The 17,189-nt window shown below is 67.5% G+C and overlaps 1 protein-coding gene across 2 annotated transcripts in view; it reads right to left on the bottom strand.

The window, feature by feature from the left end:
- TP73 (tumor protein p73) overlaps window positions 1-17,189 on the bottom strand; it is a 47,386-nt gene that overhangs the window by 29,824 nt on the left and 373 nt on the right. Inside the window, exon 2 of one of the 2 annotated variants that reach the window (XM_075993361.1) lies at window positions 16,891-17,011. In XM_075993361.1, the coding sequence (XP_075849476.1) occupies window positions 16,891-17,011 (121 nt within the window). The remainder of the gene's footprint in view (window positions 1-16,890; window positions 17,012-17,189) is intronic. The other variant, XM_075993358.1, reaches the window with a different exon arrangement.

Genomic DNA, 17,189 nt, shown 5'->3' with positions numbered 1-17,189 from the left:
CATGGGACCCACTGGAATGGAGCTTGTTTTTCTGGTGAAAATGGTAACAGAGAAACCTGCCAGCAAAATATAAAAGGACTCTGGCCACGTCTCCAAAGGCCCGTTCGTCTGGCAGAGGAGACTGGAGGGACCGGAGGGGAGAGGACACCTCCCGCCTGGTCCCTGCGCTGGGCCCAGTGGGGTTGCTCAGAGGATTCCAGAAGCATACGACGTCCCGCACAGCTGCAGAGATGTGCAGGGCGAAGCTCACGCCCTGCACGACCCTTCACGGCTCACCTGTTGGAAGCCCCCTCTTCCTACCCTGGCACCCTCAGCCGCCCCTGTGTCTGGGGCTTCCCCTCCCACGGCCCTGGGTAGAGGAATGAGCCTGGTAACACACACTGGTGGGGGGATTCAGATCCCGTCTCCACCGCCCCCGACGGCGGGACCCTGGTCTTCACTTGACCTCGCTGCCTTGGCCGCCGGAGGTGCAGGGTGACACTAACGCGAGTCAGAGGCTTTCTGTGACCGTCCAGGTGGTTAATCCACAGAAGGAACTGAGAACGGTGCCCTGCACATGCCCAGTGTCTGCCGTGGTCACTGTGGGGTCTCCCCTACCTGTTGTCCCAGGTGCACGGCCCCTGGCAGAGCTCGTGCAACTGCGAGAGAGAGAGAGAGAGAGGTCCCCGGAGAGAAGCAGGCACGGTCTCTCCAGACCGGGGGGAACTAAAGGGGGGGGGCTGTTCTCTGTTTTATTGGGGTTGCATTTTCCCTCCACCTGGGAAAGTTCCCCAGCGACTATTCTCTCCTCTAGCACCAGGCTGGCCGTGTCCAGCCTCATGTCCTGCGCTCAGGACGTCCCTTCTAGAAGGCGAGCCACCTCTCCTGGCCACAGTCGGGTCTCGCAGGCTGGAGACAGCCCACCTGGGTCCGCTGCGTCGTGACCTCAGCCAGGGGGCCCTGCTGCCCGTGTCCCTGCCGCAGTTTCCCTCCTGCTCCCCAAGACTCTGGTGCCTGGGAGCAGGACATTTCCAGAGCCCTTGCAAAGATGGCCGAGAGCCCCCCGTGCAAAGCCCAGAGAAACACACCTGGACCTACGTGGCCTGCGCAGATGTGGAAGCCGGCAGACCGAGGCTGGGGGCTTCACACCTGCCTCCCTCTCCTCCTCCCCCCTGCAGACCTTGCTGAGCCCCAGCCCCACCCGGCCCCTCCCGGCCTCCGTTGCATCTGGCCAGGCACTGCGCAGCACCCACCCTGTCTAGAGCTGCACTGGGGCCCGGTGGACACTTCTCCCCCCACCTCCAATGATTGCAGACACCTCCTGCTTCCCCCAGTGCAAGGGCCTCACCCCTGCTCTCTCCGTCCATGCCCCTCTGCAGCCCTGGACCTGCCAACCACCCGCACTCCCCAGCTCTGTGGGACGGGGGGGAGCCGCCTTGCTCCCCCCTCCTCCTCACACCCTCTGACCCCCCGCCCCTCCAGACCCCGTTCAGAGCCCAGCTCCCCTGGGCAGCTCCTCCCGGTCAGTCTCTGGGAACTGAGGCCATGTGAGCTCCCAAGGGTGGAGGCTGCACTGTGGGCCTGGCCTGGCAGGGGCGGGGGTCAGGGGCTCGGGTCAGAGCCCCAGCTTCACCTCGGCCTTGCCGTGTGGCCCCTTCTTTGTGGAAAGACAGGGCTAGAGTCTGAGCGGGAGGAGAACTGAGAGCACAGAGGGAGGGGGCGCTGCAGCTCCCACTCTCCGCTGCTGCCCCCAGCCCAGGCCCGGCCTCGCCCCCGGGCATCAGTCCTGCTCATAGCTAGGCAGGAGCTCTGGGCAGGGGCGGGGAAGTGCTCTGTTCTTCCCACCCCATCGGCCACAGTGCGGTGCAGCTGGCACTGACAGATGTTTCCAGAAGGGAGCATGGTGCCTGGGGTCTGGCTGTAGGGGGGATTTGGGGGGTCTGCCTGGAGCCTCCGGCGGGGGGGGGGGGCGGTCTGTGGGCCTGACCCTCGCCCTCGGGACCTCTCTCTATCCACCCTGGGTGGGGTCCGAGTCCCCCTGCCTTGAGCCCAGCACTGGTAGGGAGTCAGGGCCCCGCTCCAGGACAGCCCCGAGGCCAGACTCCGGTGGGCTCTAGAGAGCGCGGAGCTCTCGCCCCGCCCCTCTCCTCTCCCGGGCATGTCTGAACCTGGGCCCAGCCTCACCCAGGGGCCAGCGGCTGACATGCGGTCTGGGCTCCCACGAGGAGACAACCGTCCCCCGCGGAGCAGGACCTCCATCCCGCCGGTATTTCCCAGGTCTGTGATTAAACGCATGGAAATGCCGGCAAGACTCGACTTGCGCCGGCGGGGGGGTGGGGGGTGGGAAGGCTCCCTCTCCTGAAATATGCGCGCAGCACCCTCTCCTCTTACCTGGGGCTGAGACAGGGCCTTGCCCAATCTGTGCCAGAGCCACGTGGAACTTTCCTCACCTCAAGCCGGAGAAACGTGCCCCAGAAGTCCCGAGAGGCTGCTCAGACCTGTGTCTGCAGGACCTCAGGGCCCGGGGCTGCGGCTGCCGCCTGCCCCCACCTGCACAGCGGGCGGGTGGGCGGCCTGGGCCTGGCAGCAGCCCCAGGGGGCCCCTGTGGGGTCCCCAGGCTGCGCCCCCACCAGGCTTTGTGGCGCTGCCCACAAGAGGCAGGTGGCCCACAGGTCGCACAGACCCTCTTCACCCCCCTGAGTACAGGCTGGCCCAGGCCCTCCCGCCCAGACAGCCTGGGTGGGCTGAGGGCAGAAGACGCAGCTCGCGCCCGCTCCTCGCCCTCCCCAAGCCCCGCCGGGCCGGCCAGCGTCAGCCTCCCGCCCCAGAGCCACGCCAAGAATAGGCCCATCCTCGGTCCATCACACACACCTGCCTTGTCGGTCCGTCCGTCCACCTGCCCTGCAGGTGCCCAGCAGGCTCTGCCTGTGCCAGCCTTGCTCTGGTGCTGAGACACCGGGGGGCTGGGGAGCAACACGGGGCGCAGGGTGAAGCCGTCACGGGCATCCTGTCTTGGCCCTCGGGGACCCAGAGACGGAGGAAACAGTGGCCCAGGACAAGCTGGGGGTAGGGAGCATGAGGCAGCGGGACAGGCCCTGGGAGCCAGGGAGACAGTGTCTGCTTGTGCGGGCATCATCCAGCCTACTTTGCCCCTTCCTGCCCCCATCAGTGGCCCTGTGGTGGACGGATGGTCCCACCCCAGCCCCTGCCTGGGTCACCCCTCCTAGGCCAGCCCATCTTCCACACCCACTTCCCGGGCCAAGTCCTGGCACCCTCTGGGGAGGGGCGATGGCCCCTGCAGTGGATGACAATAAACAAACAGTGGGGGCCGAGGGGATGGAGAGGTCCAGGCAAGCAGCAGCTGGAGCCAGAGGGGCAGGTGTGGGGGGTGGACAGGCGCAGGAAGGGCTGAGGCGGAGCAGGGGGAGCTGGAGGCAGCGGGAGAGCAGCACGGAGGAGGGAGTGCCCAGGGTCGCAAGGGCTCCCTCGGTCCGGAGTGGACAACATGCGGCGTCCAGGAGCCGCGTCTGAGCTGCGCAGGGGCGGGCTGCAAGGTGGGGGTGCACAGGCATTGGGGAGCCAGAAGGGCCTGGGGTTTGGGCTGAGCAGATGGAAGGGTGGGTTCCCGCAGCCAGGGTGAGGCAACGTCACCATCAGGGCAAGCTGCGTGCTCAGCTTGCTGGCGGCTCCCGGGCTGGCCTGCGGGGAGGCGGGTGGGGCTGGGGCTGGGGGCGGAGGAGAATCTGGCCTGGGGGTGAGTGGGGTGACTCCTCCACACCCCTGGACCTCCCTCGGTGCAAGGTGGCCGAGCCCCATCATGGCCCACCCCCGTTGATGCCTTCCTTCCTGCCTCTGGTCACCCCAACCGGTGGCAGCAGCCCGACCAGGGACACAGGCAGGAGACCGCTCGACCCCTCCACTGCAGTGACATCCCCTCCCCAAGTCCCCAGCCAGACACGGCAACGGGTGCACCACCTCTACCCCGGGGTGCCACCAGGCCCAGCTCAGGTCTCCGTCTCCCCTCGCCCATCCCAGCCGGGCTCGGTCCTCTTAAGCCCCGGGAACCCCTCCCGGGTCCCTGGTGCCTCCGTGCGGCTGAGCCTCGGTCCCCTTTCTGTCCTCGCCCTTTCACCTCTCGCAGGTCCTCCCAGCTACCCCTGGGGCCGGCCTCCCTGGCTTCCCCGTGTCCCCCTCCGTGTGGTCCCTGCCCAGCCCTGGCTTTAATCACCCATGCCCGGGACCCCCGGGGTCATGTCCACATCCGCTGCCCACCTGACAGCTGCACCCGAGTGTCCAGGCGGCCCGACTCCCGCCCACCTCCCGCCCTGAGCCTGCTCTGGCCGCCCCAGGAGCAGCAGAGCCTCACCCGCAAGGCCCCAGAGCAGACCTGCGCCACTGCCCGCACCCCCCCCCCCCGCACTCTGAAGGTCACCTTCAAACTCCACCCTGTGCCTGACCACCACCCACCCTCCACTGAAGCCCCCCACCCCTGTTGGAGCCAGCGGGGAGAGGGGTCTGACCACCACCCACCCTCCACTGAAGCCCCCCACCCCTGTTGGAGCCAGCGGGGTGAGGGGTCTGACCACCACCCACCCTCCACTGAAGCCCCCACCCCTGTTGGAGCCAGCGGGGAGAGGGGTCTGACCACCACCCACCCTCCACTGAAGCCCCCCACCCCTGTTGGAGCCAGCGGGGTGAAGGGTCACCTCCCAGGCCCCAGCACCCTCGACCCCCCCTGCCCCCGTGGCTTCAGGAACAGCCACAGCCAAATGCTGCATTTTCGCCCCGGCCCCCTGCTGCGCTTGCACCCGTCTCGGGCCGGAATCTTGGGGTCACCCTCCGCCTTTCCCCCTCACATCTTGCCAACAGCAAATCTCGTCCAGAACCCCCAGGGCTCCTCTCCACCTCCCTGCGCACCTGGCCTGGCCCAGGGTGCAGCTTCCCTCACCTGTGTGTGCCGGTGCCCTGCGGCCGCTCCCGCCTCGGCCCTGCCCCCCTGCGGCCCGTCCCCGCACTGCAGCCGGGGCCCCAGCGCCCCTGTCCCTGTGTCAGCTCACAGCTCAGGGCCGGGCTCAGCTGCACAGGAGGCGCCTAGGGACCGTTTCTGGCCCCACGGCTTTTCCCGCCCGAGCCTGCCCCGCCGGCGCACAGGCGGTCCGTGCTGCCCCTCCGCACAACGGCCACCACGCTCACGCAACTCGCGTTCACCGATGCCCACCACGCCGGGGAACCAGGGCACAGGCCAGGCCCATCGTCACAATCCAGACACAGGGACGACACTGCAGCCCAGACAGGCCCGAGCCCCTCTCGACACAGAAAGGCGCAGGGAGAGCCAGCGGCGTCTGATGTCACCCTTGTTTACCGCGTGAGACCCTGGAGCTCTGAAGCACGGTGGCGGGGAGGAGGCCGGCTGGGGTTGCCGGCGGACAGGAATCTGGGAGGGGGAGAGTCCTGGGCATCGGGGACCGTGCCTGGCTCCCACACCCCCACGGCGCACCTCGGCTTGTCTAGAAGGGACCCTCGCCTCGGGGGGGAGGACTGAGCTCCGTCTCTGCATCAGCCTCAGGCCAGGTGCCAAACGGCCCCAGCAAGGGGGAGCCACAAACTCCACCGTGGCATCGTGTGGCCAAAGCCCCTGCGGGGGTTACTCGGTCCTCGGCGTGGCAGGAGGTGGGCGACGCACACAGAGAACGGCTGAGGGTGCAGGAGGGGGGCGCTGAGGGTGCAGGGGGGAGGCACTGAGGGTGCAGGGGGGGTGCTGAGGGTGCAGGAGGGGGCGCTGAGGGTGCAGGGGGGGACACTGAGGGTGCAGGAGGGGGGCGCTGAGGGTGCAGGAGGGGGGCGCTGAGGGTGCAGGAGGGAGGAGCTGAGGGTGCAGGAGGGGGACGCTGAGGGTGCAGGAGGGAGGAGCTGAGGGTGCAGGAGGGGGCGCTGAGGGTGCAGGAGGGAGGAGCTGAGGGTGCAGGAGGGGGCGCTGAGGGTGCAGGGGGGGCGCTGAGGGTGCAGGAGGGGGGCGCTGAGGGTGCAGGAGGGGGGCGCTGAGGGTGCAGGAGGGAGGAGCTGAGGGTGCAGGAGGGGGACGCTGAGGGTGCAGGAGGGGGGCGCTGAGGGTGCAGGAGGGGGCGCTGAGGGTGCAGGAGGGGGCGCTGAGGGTGCAGGAGGGGGGCGCTGAGGGTGCAGGAGGGAGGAGCTGAGGGTGCAGGGGGGAGGCACTGAGGGTGCAGGAGGGGGGCGCTGAGGGTGCAGGAGGGGGGCGCTGAGGGTGCAGGAGGGGGGCGCTGAGGGTGCAGGAGGGGGGCGCTGAGGGTGCAGGAGGGGGCGCTGAGGGTGCAGGAGGGGGGCGCTGAGGGTGCAGGAGGGGGGAGCTGAGGGTGCAGGGGGGAGGCACTGAGGGTGCAGGGGGGAGGCACTGAGGGTGCAGGAGGGGGGCGCTGAGGGTGCAGGAGGGGGGCGCTGAGGGTGCAGGAGGGGGGCGCTGAGGGTGCAGGAGGGGGCGCTGAGGGTGCAGGAGGGGGGCGCTGAGGGTGTAGGAGGGGGGCGCTGAGGGTGCAGGGGGGAGGCACTGAGGGTGCAGGAGGGGGGCGCTGAGGGTGCAGGAGGGGGGCGCTGAGGGTGCAGGAGGGGGGCGCTGAGGGTGCAGGAGGGGGGCGCTGAGGGTGCAGGAGGGGGCGCTGAGGGTGCAGGAGGGGGGCGCTGAGGGTGCAGGAGGGGGGCGCTGAGGGTGCAGGGGGGAGGCACTGAGGGTGCAGGGGGGAGGCACTGAGGGTGCAGGAGGGGGTGCTGAGGGTGCAGGAGGGGGGCGCTGAGGGTGCAGGAGGGGGCGCTGAGGGTGCAGGAGGGGGGCGCTGAGGGTACAGGAGGGGGACACTGAGGGTGCAGGAGGGGGCGCTGAGGGTGCAGGAGGGGGCGCTGAGGGTGCAGGGGGGAGGCGCTGAGGGTGCAGGGGGGAGGCGCTGAGGGTGCAGGAGGGGGGCGCTGAGGGTGCAGGGGGGAGGCACTGAGGCCGAGGCTCTCCCGGCGTTTCTGCACCGAGATCTATGGACGCGTCTGGCCAGGACGCACACGGCTTTGTGACCCGCAGCACTGCCGCCGGGCCCAGGCTCAGAAAGCAGCCTGCCTCCCAAAGACCCAGCCCCGGCCGGTGGGTGCCAGGGACGGACCTTGGGGCCACCCTCGGAACCCCACGCCACACTGGGTGCACTTGGCGGGAAACCCGGCTGGGAGCTCAGGCGGCATCCTGAAATGCGGACACTTCCTTCCCCAGCCGGGCGGCCCAGCCAGCCCCAGGCAGCCACTCCACAGCAGGGCAGGGTCGTTCGTCACTGCCAGTACCGTGCTAGCTGCTCATTTGGGGCTTAAGACCCTCGGCTGAGGACTGCTTTCTCTGGTGACATTCTCATGCGGTGCAATGAGGTCACAAGTGCTCTGTTTCTCTGGCTCAGAAACATGGAAACCCCGCCACTTGCCAGATTAGGGTGACCCAGCCCGTCCCACCTCCCCCGGGGGGACACAGGCTCTGGCCCTGGAACTCTCCCTGCCCTGGCACCGGCCTAAGGCACGAGAGGCACTCACTCGACACTTGCTGAGAAATGAACGAACAAATGAATGAACAGACCACAGTCATCTTTAGTCTAAGAAGAACGGAGTTGCTGACATGGTTGGCCACTGCCTGTCCCCAGGGCACAGGGCGGCAGCAGCAGGGTGGACACGGGTGGCTCCCACAGGGAGGGATGCCCTGTGGCCCAGGGCAGCGGGTCTCCACCTCCCACCCGTCCCCCGGGACAGGCACCTGGGCAGCCGCTGTCAACCTCGGCTGGTGCTCCCTCAGTGAGTCACCCGGCAATGCCTGCTCCGCTAGACGGGAGAGGTTGTACCCCACGTCCCCACGCACCTTGCCTGGTCGGGCAGGGGTGCTGACCCCCAGGCCAGGGCTCCTGGCCCTGCCTTCCAGGTGTTCCAGGTGGCCCAGTGGCCAGGAGACAGCCCTCCCGGTTCACCCACCATCTGCATTGAGAGACTGGGGGTACACAGCTGCCCCCCAGGGGAGCCCCAGGCCTGCTGTGCATTTGCAATAACAACTCGTTGGTGGAGAAATAGATCAAGGAGCAACCCAAGGGGCTGACAGACGGACAGGGGTGCAGAGTTTCTGCAGTGGGCTGCAGTCCTGGAGCTGGGTTTCAGATTCAAGGTCGTGCTAAGCATGTGGAGAGGCCGTGTACTCCCAGGCTCCACACCCAGAGCCAGTGCCCGCGTCAGGCTGTGTAGACAGGTCACCCACGCCCCTCACCCAGCCTGTGGGCCACACACGCGCTGCCTCTCTCCCCACAGCCTTGCCTGGGGACACACGCCCACAGACAAACACACCTGTACCCACCCAGCACACGCAGACACATTCAGTCACTTAACAAACATGTGCACCGCACCCCCAAATCACACCTGCACACACATGCCCATGCCGGCCTGCACATACATGTGCACACACCCATGACAAAACACACATGTACACAGTCTCACCTGGGTGTGCACACATGTCCACACTCGCGCCCATGAACACACCATGTGAGCACACACACCCCAACCTCCCACAAGCACACACATCCTCACACGCAGTGCACACTCACACACACACCTCTCTCACCCACCTGTGTGCCCTGACCACACTGCTGGGAGCCCACGGTCCTCCAGAAGCCCCATCCCAGGTCTCTCTGCACCCACAGCTCCCGTCCTGGACTGGCAGAGCTTGGGGACCCCGGACTCCGTCCACCTGCCCATCTTGCCGGGTCTCTTGAGCGGCACCTGTACCACAGCCCCACGCTCTCGCTTTCCCAGGAAGAAGGCTCTGGGTGAGCAGCCGCACCCAGCCTCCCACCTGCCCAGGTGGCACCTGGTGCCCGCCAGGCCCCCAGGGACCCGACAAGTCTGGAAATGACCCAGGTCCCTGGGGCTCAGGCCACAGGGGCCGTGCACAGCCATCATCAATTCCTTCCCCCCTTCCCCCCGCCAGGCCCGCTGCTCCTGCAGGAGGGGCAGGGGGAGGCCAGCTTGCCGCAGACCTTGACCAGGAGCTCAGACCCACGCGGACTGAGCCCACGGCCGGGGAGCGGCCCCTCCTACAGCAGCTGTCAAATGAGCACGTTCCCAGGTGAGGCTGCTCTTGGGCCTGGGAGCAGGGTAGGGCGGCTTTCCACCAAGCCCGGGAGCAAAGATGACCTCCATGGCACTGAACGCCTGGCCGCTGGGCGGGGCAGGGCAGCGTGGAGACCCTGAGCCCAGGACAGAGCCGCCAGGCACAAAGCCCAGGAGCAGCAGAACTCCCAGCTCCCGAGGCAGCGGCCGGGCTCCCCTGGCACTGACGGATGCTGACCCAGCCTCCCTGCCCAGCCGGCGGGCGCTGCTCTCGGAGCTCCTGCAGGGTGGCCGCGTCTCCCAGATCTGCCCGGCCCCCCTGTCCGGGACCTGCCTCCGCTCCCCCCCGCCCCATGATGCCTCCCTTCCTGCCTCTGGTCACCCCAACTGGCGGCAGGAGCCCGACCAGGGAGACAGGCGGGAGACCGCTCCACCCCTGCACTGCAGCGAAATCCCGGCCCCAAGTCCCCAGCCAGACGGACGGGTGCACCACACCTACCGTGGCGAGGTGCCGCAGGGGGTCACCGACGTACAGCATGGCAGGCGCCGGGGGCTCTGCACGCGCCGGGGGGCTGGCGTCCCTGGGGACGCGGCATGGGTCTGGGTGGCCGGGCAGGGACGGGGTGGAGTCGCGGCCGCCCGGCAGGTGGACAGCGGGGGAGAGACTCTGCGCTAGGGAGGCAGGCGTCAAGGATGCTCGGGGACATGTGGGCCGTTTGTTGGCATTTTCGCTCTTCCCATCTCCCTTAGTTCTGTCAACTGGCTGCATCTAACAACAAAACCGCGGCCCACCCCCTTATCCTCATGACTATTCATCCGCGCCCAGGGCAGGCCTCAGCTTGCCCGGTGATGTGTTGGACCGCACCAAGGAGGCTGCGCGGGGAGGGGCGGGGACGCCGGGTCAGCCCGGCTCCATTGTCAGAGCCCTCCGGGGCTCCTTTGGAGACACCCGCGCCCGCCGGGCAACGCCTGGGGGGCCCCCCCGCGCCCGCACCCCTGCCAGCAGGCTCCGCCCCTGAGCATGCACGAGGGGTGAGCCCTGGCCCTGGAGACCGGGGTAGGCGAGGCTGGGCCTCCCCAAAGGGGAGAGATGGAGCCGCTGCCCTTGGCGACCCAGGCAGAGCCAGCCTCCCTCCTGCCGGGGAACTTGGTGGTCCGCAGGGACCCCAAGGGCCGAACAGAGAGGACAGGCACCTGGGAGGCTGGTGTCCCCGGGCCCCGCAGAGAGTCAGCTGACGAGAATGCACAGTGCTAGCGTGTGGCCTGCCACCCACTGCCCACACGCCGTGGGGGTCAGGCCCAGGAGCCCAGCGCACATGCTCAGAGCCCCGGCCACGCTGCTGGCCTTGTCCCCGCACTTGCCAAGCCACCAGAAACAGGGACGCAGCACCGCCACCAAAGGACAGCCCAGAGGGACGGCAGGGCCCCCCCACACCGCGGCTGATGGCCTGAGCATGGCCAGGGGCTCTGCAACGGCAGCCGCCTGGCGGGGGCTTGGAGCTAAGGTTACTGCCACTTCCTTTCAGGGGCATCCGGATTTCCGCTCTGTTGCAGGATCTTTGGTGCAGAGCTGCCCCTGGCAGAGGGGCCCCGCCCCCGGGAGCAGCCCGGCATCAACACCCAGACCGACCCTGGGAAGCTGGACGCCCGGACACAAGCTCCGAGCCCCAGAGCACAGCAGCTTCAGCACACGACGAGTTTGAGACTCTTCCAGGAGCCACAAAGACTACGCGGGACCCTGCCCTTCCAACCTTGCCAAATCCAGCTCCCCGCCTGTCCCTTCCCTGTCTCCTGCCTCCTCTCTCGGGTCTGAGCACCCATCCTAAGAGCTAGCAGGGCCCTCGCTCCCCAGAGAGCGGGGCTCCCTGCACAGGGAGGCTTGGCCCGAGGTCACCAGAGGGGCCTGGAGGACCCACCCAGGCCCAGGATGGCGCTGCACCCCGAGGGGCCGGGGTTGGGAGAGCCCAGTTCAGGGCTCGGACCGTGGAGACCACGAGGAGGCACGGGCACTCCGAGCCGTGTGGCTGGGGTCTCAGGTCCCAGCAGCCAGGTCCCTCGTACTGAGACAATTGAGAAAAATCCAGTTGTTTGCCAGACAAATGTACAGGAAGGGGGTCTCTGGGGAAACGCCTGTGGGGTCTGCAGTGGGGTGGGCGAGGCTTGCAGAAGGGGAGGCCCCGGGGCTCGACCACGAGCTCCGTACACTGCCGCTGGGCCCTGCAGAGAAGACACCAGTGGGTGGGAGCTTTCTGCCTTTGGAATCTGGGAGGTGGGCCGCCCAGGGGTGGGGGTGCATGGTGTTGGGCCAATTCCCAGCCTCCCTGCGGCCAGGGGCCTTGCTTGTCAAAAGGGATGAGTGACTGAAGAAGAGACCCAGGTATGTCCGGCGTTGGTTTCATAAATAGCCGAAAGGAAACAGCATAAGGGAAGCGTTAGAAGCCTTGAAAGCCCCAGTCTCCGCCCCAGGGCAGCACCAGCTTCCTGTGAATTCTCCTAAGGCCCCAGCCACCGGGAGGACAGGGACAGGGGCTGGGAGCTGTCCCCCTCCCAGCGTGGCCTCGGCAGCCTCCTCCAGGTGGTCTCAAGGGGTCCTCAGCACCGGCTGGTCTGCTCCTGGCCACGCCCGAGGAGGGGTGTCAGTGCCTACACGGACTGTCCCCACACCACTCGCTCGGGAGGGGCTGTCTGTCTGCAGCAGGGACAGGGGCATGTGTCCCCAGGGCACCTGTGACGCGTCAGCTCAGGGCTGAACTCACGATGCACAGGGCCTGCAGGCTTCATGCCACCCATGGATGACACCACAGAAGCTCAGCGGGGCTCCGGGACCTGGGGCTGGCGGGAGCTCAGGTCTGTGCCACCCGAGGTGCCTGGTCACCTGAGCCTGTCCAGAGAAGGGCTGGCGGGGGCTCGCGAGCACTGCTGGGGGGCGGGGGCTCTCAGAGGGGGCACACAGGGGCCCACGCTCTTCCTTCTCCTGGGTCTGGGAGGAAACACCCCTCCCCAAAGTTGGGAAGGCTACCCCTGGTGACCTCTGGGTCTCAAGCCCCTAAGCGTCCGAAGATTCTAACCCCAGGTGTCTGTCCTGCTGCTGGGTTCCCTGGCCAGCCTTCTGTCCCTGCCTGTCACAGCCCCACCCTCTGGTGGCTCACCTGCCCACAGCCCCACCCTCTGGTGGCCCACCTGCCCACAGCCCCACCCTCTGGTGGCCCACCTGCCCGCAGCAGCTGTCGCCAGAGAAAGGCGCCAGGAGAGGCGGGAAGTGGGGGAGGGTACAGGCTGGCTCCAGGCCCAGAGGCAGCTCTGGGGGAGGGGAGGGAGGAGGAGACCCCTGCCCTCCCTCCCTCTCTCTTCTGTCTCCCAGTTTCTTCCTCCCTTCCTGCATCCTAAGGGCCAGCAGGGGCCTCAAAACCGCCCGGCCCAGTGTTGTCCGAGGGGTGCCGACACCCAGAGCAGGGATTCACCCAGAGCCCAGGCCCAGCTCTGCGGAGCTTCCCTGGGTGAGGATTTGGGTTCCTGCCCCCAAGGCCGTGCACCGTGAGCTCAGGAGGGGCCTTCACCCTGCCCATGCTCCTCCCAGACAGGAGCCCCCCACCCTACCCTGATGGCACCCAGAGTCCCCTCAAGTGTCCCCTGGTCAGGGCACCTGCAGGGGCCCCAGGAGGGCAGGGGTCCCAGTTTTAGCCATGGGTCCGGCGCACCTGCAGACGACTCAGACCCTCTCAGTTCCCCATTTGCAGAGACGGAAACCGAAGCCGGAAGGGCTAAATGACTGCGGGAGGGATTCTGACCCCGGGAAATCTGGCCTCAGAGCCCCCACCCTGCCTCCTGGTCTCCGGGTGACCTCAGCCCCTGGCCACAGTGACCACACGGCCCTCTTCCTTCTGCGGCCACACGAGGGCCACAGTCCCCCCAAAACATCTGAGGCCTGGGACTCCCCCAGGCCCGCTGAGGGCTCCACTGCTCCCGTCTGGGCCCCGGTCTCTTAAACTGCTGGACTCGGCTTCCTCACCGGGGCAGGGGCAGGCGGGAGGGTCCCAGGCCCTTTGGGGCTGGGCGGACCCGGCACCAGCCCCCCGTGAGTCTGCGGCATCTCCTGAAGGGCTCGCTCCTCTGGCCCCTCCCCGGCCCCCGTCACCCCGACTTCAGAGCAAGGACACACACAGAGGCTTGGAGGGGCACGGTGCCCTGCCTGTCTCCCGCCGGCCGCTAAGGCAGTGGCCGCAGGCATCACAGGGTCGTGGGGTGGTCTGCCTTCCACCCGTGGCCACGGACACGGCTCAGAACTCTGCGGCCATCCCCGCTGGAACCAATCTGCCCACTCCAGGCGGGGGGAGAGCCAAGTCCCCCAGGCACGGAAGGCGCCATCACTGCAGAGGACCAGTGTCCTGTCCACTCGAGGGCCGTGCTAGAGGGGAGCCCGTGGAGGGGACGAGCCCCACAGCCCGGTGGGAGGTGTGGCCCCAGGGTGTGGAGGCAGCACTGGGGGAGGGACAGCCCAGGCTGGAGTGCAGTGGTGACATCACAGCTCGCTGCAACCTCCAAGTCTGGGCTCAAGCGATCCTCCTGCCCTGGCCTCCCAGAGTGCTGGGATTACAGGCATGAGCCACCCACCACCCCAGCAGCCCCACTGAGCCAGGTCCATGTCCTCTGGGCCCTCAGCTTCCTCCCTGGGCTCCGGGGCTGGACTTTAGAACCACGTCCCCCAGGGCAGCTCCCGTCCCCCAGCAGGCAGGGAGGCCACGCTCAGGGCGGCTAAGCACAGGGGCGCTGCAGCCAGCTGCCCACACTGGGCCAGTCGTCCTTGTTCTCTGAGCCCTGTCTTGGCACCTGTCGCTGCCGTGGGGGCTGCAGCGGGACACACGCTGCTGGACCAGTGGCCACTCTCCCGAGGGGCCAGGCGGCGGGTCGGGATGAGGCTGGCGGAGGGGAGGCTGGGCCTGGGATGGGACTGGGCGGTGTCACCCAGACCAGGGCGAGAAGGTGGAACTTCGACCTCGCCCCTTCCCTTCCCAACACCCTGTTTTGGTGACAAGGGCCATGACCCCTCCCCATCCAGGACCCCATACTGGACATCAGTGCCGTCCAGTCCGGGAGGGACAGGGCTGGCCTCTGGGCTCCGGGGAGGGAGGACCGGCCTTGGCTCTGGGGAGTCCCCACCTCCGTGCTCTGAGCTCTGCACCCAGGAATTTCATCCCCGGCTTTTACTACGCGGCGTGTCGCTACCTGACAGATGCGGCCGTCCGGCTGTGTGCAGAGCAGCGAAGCCCCACCCTCGCGGCCCCACGGCTGGGGAGTGGCGTGCCCCAGCAGGCGAGGGCTCTGCTGCTCCAGCCCCAAGTGCTCCGCACTGGGTGTCCACGCCCCCCATGGGAACCCAGAAACGCCCCCTCTGCCTCCCTGGCCCCACCCTCCCAGTGCAGGGTCTGTGGGATTCAGGGGCCCTCTGCCCTGGGGTTGGGGGGTGGCCTCAGAACTCTGGAGGCAGCAGACAGCCTGCAACCCTGTGCCCGGGGGTCCTCCCATCCTAGGCCCAGGATCTGCCTCGGTTTCCTCACCTGTGAAATGGGAACACAGCTGGTGATGAACGCCGGCAAGGTAGTCCCACTAGGATGGCCTTGAGGGCAGGGGTGCGGCTGGGGCAGGCCATCTGACCCTCAGATCCTGTCCGAGGGGCCTCTCAGAGGGACAGACGTCCCAGGACTGCTGCCTGGCTCGGGCCGCCCAGGGAGATGCCTTCTCCCAGCCCCACGGGCTCCACACCGGCCCAGTGGGGGACACGGCCCCTCACCTCCCACACCCTGCGTCGCTCTGCCCACTCTCCGGACGGGCCCCCACCTGCACGCCTCGGACAGGTGTGCCTCGGGGTGAGTGGGTGGCGTTAGAGGCTGGCCAGGCCCCCTCCTGGAGGGAGGAGGGGGGCGAGACCCTGCTCCATGGCCCTCTGCTCTTTCCCAAGTGCGTCTGCCAGAGTGCGGGTTTTTCCACCGGCGCATAGCAAAGCTCCTCCGACAAGTCCCCACCTGGGGAATGCTCGGGCCCTCGGCAACCAGCCTGCGGGCAGAACGGCAGCCGGGTGGCCCCGTGGGGGCTGGTCCCAGGCCGGGATCCTCACCCCCTTCCTGTGTGTGCCTCGACCTGCCCTACCTACCGCCACGGCCAACGTGGCCCCCACCCGCTACCAAGGCCCTACCTTTGGGCCAGGAGGGGCACCCAGCGTGGCAGGGCCTGAGACACCGCAGGGCTGGCCCCCCGCCCCAGGAGGGAGGGAGAGCCCCCCAAGATGGGGTGTCAGGGGCCTCACTGCCCCAGTCCCCCGACCCAGACCCCTTCTTGTGGAAGCAGCATCTCAATCTTCTTTGAGACCCTTCCAGGTACTTCACAGCCCCTGTGGGGAGCCCACTGCACTCCATTCCCTCCCAACCCAGCCCCGGGGACAGGGGACAGGGCCGTGGGACCCAGGCCACCAGAGGCACAGGGCGGCCTCAGAGACCAGGACGTGACCACACTCAGACCAACAAGAGGCAGGCCTGCTGGACTATGGGAAGAGAGGGCCCCCTCGCCACAGGGGTGGTGATGCGGAGGCTGTCTACCAGCAAAGCCACCCCAGCAGGGGCAGAGCAAAAGACGGAGCAAGGCAGCTATGGAGCACCTAGACCCAGCCTTGCCTGCAGCCCTTCCTTCACCTAGACCCAGCCTTGCCTGCAGCCCTTCCTTCACCTAGACCCAGCCTTGCCTGCAGCCCTTCCTTCACCTAGACCCAGCCTTGCCTGCAGCCCTTCCTTCACCTAGACCCAGCCTTGCCTGCGGCCTTCCCCACACCTAGACCCAGCCTTGCCTGCAGCCCTTCCTTCACCTAGACCCAGCCTTGCCTGCAGCCTTCCCCACACATAGACCCAGCCTTGCCTGCAGCCCTTCCTTCACCTAGACCCAGCCTTGCCTGCAGCCCTTCCTTCAACTAGACCCAGCCTTGCCTGCAGCCCTTCCTTCACCTAGACCCAGCCTTGCCTGCGGCCCTTCCATCACCTAGACCCAGCCTTGCCTGCAGCCTTCCCCACACCTGGATCCAGCCATGCCTGCAGCCTTCCCCATACCTAGACCCAGCCTTGCCTGCGGCCCTTCCATCACCTAGACCCAGCCTTGCCTGCAGCCTTCCCCTCACCTGGATCCAGCCATGCCTGTAGCCTTCCCCACACCTAGACCCAGCCTTGCCTGCGGCCTTCCCCACACCTAGACCCAACCTTGCCTACAGCCCTTCTTTCACCTAGACCCAGCCTTGCCTGCAGCCTTCCCCACACCTAGACCCAGCCTTGCCTGCAGCCCTTCTTTCACCTAGACCCAGCCTTGCCTGCGGCCTTCCTCACACCTAGACCCAGCCTTGCCTGCAGCCTTCCCCACACATAGACCCAGCCTTGCCTGCAGCCCTTCCATCACCTAGACCCAGCCTTGCCTGCAGCCTTCCCCACACCTGGATCCAGCCATGCCTGCAGCCTTCCCCACACCTAGACCCAGCCTTGCCTGCGGCCTTCCCCACACCTGGATCCAGCCATACCTGCAGCCCTTCCTTCACCTAGATTCATGCCTGAAGTCCTTCCTACTACCAGATGCAGCCACGCTCGCATCCATCCCTCCCTCTGGACTGGCAGTTACATGAGCTGGTAGGTTTTCTACTTTGCAGTTTGAAGTCTCCTGAGAAACCCGCGGGGAAGCCGTACACCCGAGAGCCTCCTTCCTGGCTCTGCCAGGCTCCCGAGACAGGCCGGGCCGTGCTCCCAGCCCCGACTCACCATGACGGACGTGGTCATGCCCTGCAGGTGGAAGACGTCCATGCCGGCCTCCGCGCTGCCCCCCAGCTCGCTATTCCCCTGGCTCGACTGCGGAAGGTCGAAGTAGGTGCTGTCTGGCTCCCTGGGCCGGGGAGAGGAAAACCAGAGCCATCAGCCCCCAGTCTAGGCGCCACCTGCAGCCCCCCCGGCCCAGCCCAAGACTCCTGGTCAGGCCTATACCTCATCCCCAAGGAGTCCTTGGTCCCTTCGCTCCCTCCTGCTGACCCTCAGCTCCCACCCCTCCCACCTCCTCCCTGCCC

This window comes from Microcebus murinus, chromosome 2 (assembly GCF_040939455.1).
Source record: "Microcebus murinus isolate Inina chromosome 2, M.murinus_Inina_mat1.0, whole genome shotgun sequence".
Classification (NCBI taxonomy): Eukaryota; Metazoa; Chordata; class Mammalia; order Primates; family Cheirogaleidae; genus Microcebus; species Microcebus murinus.
Note: the sequence above shows the minus strand (reverse complement) of the source record. Positions and strands in the feature narration are given on the sequence as shown.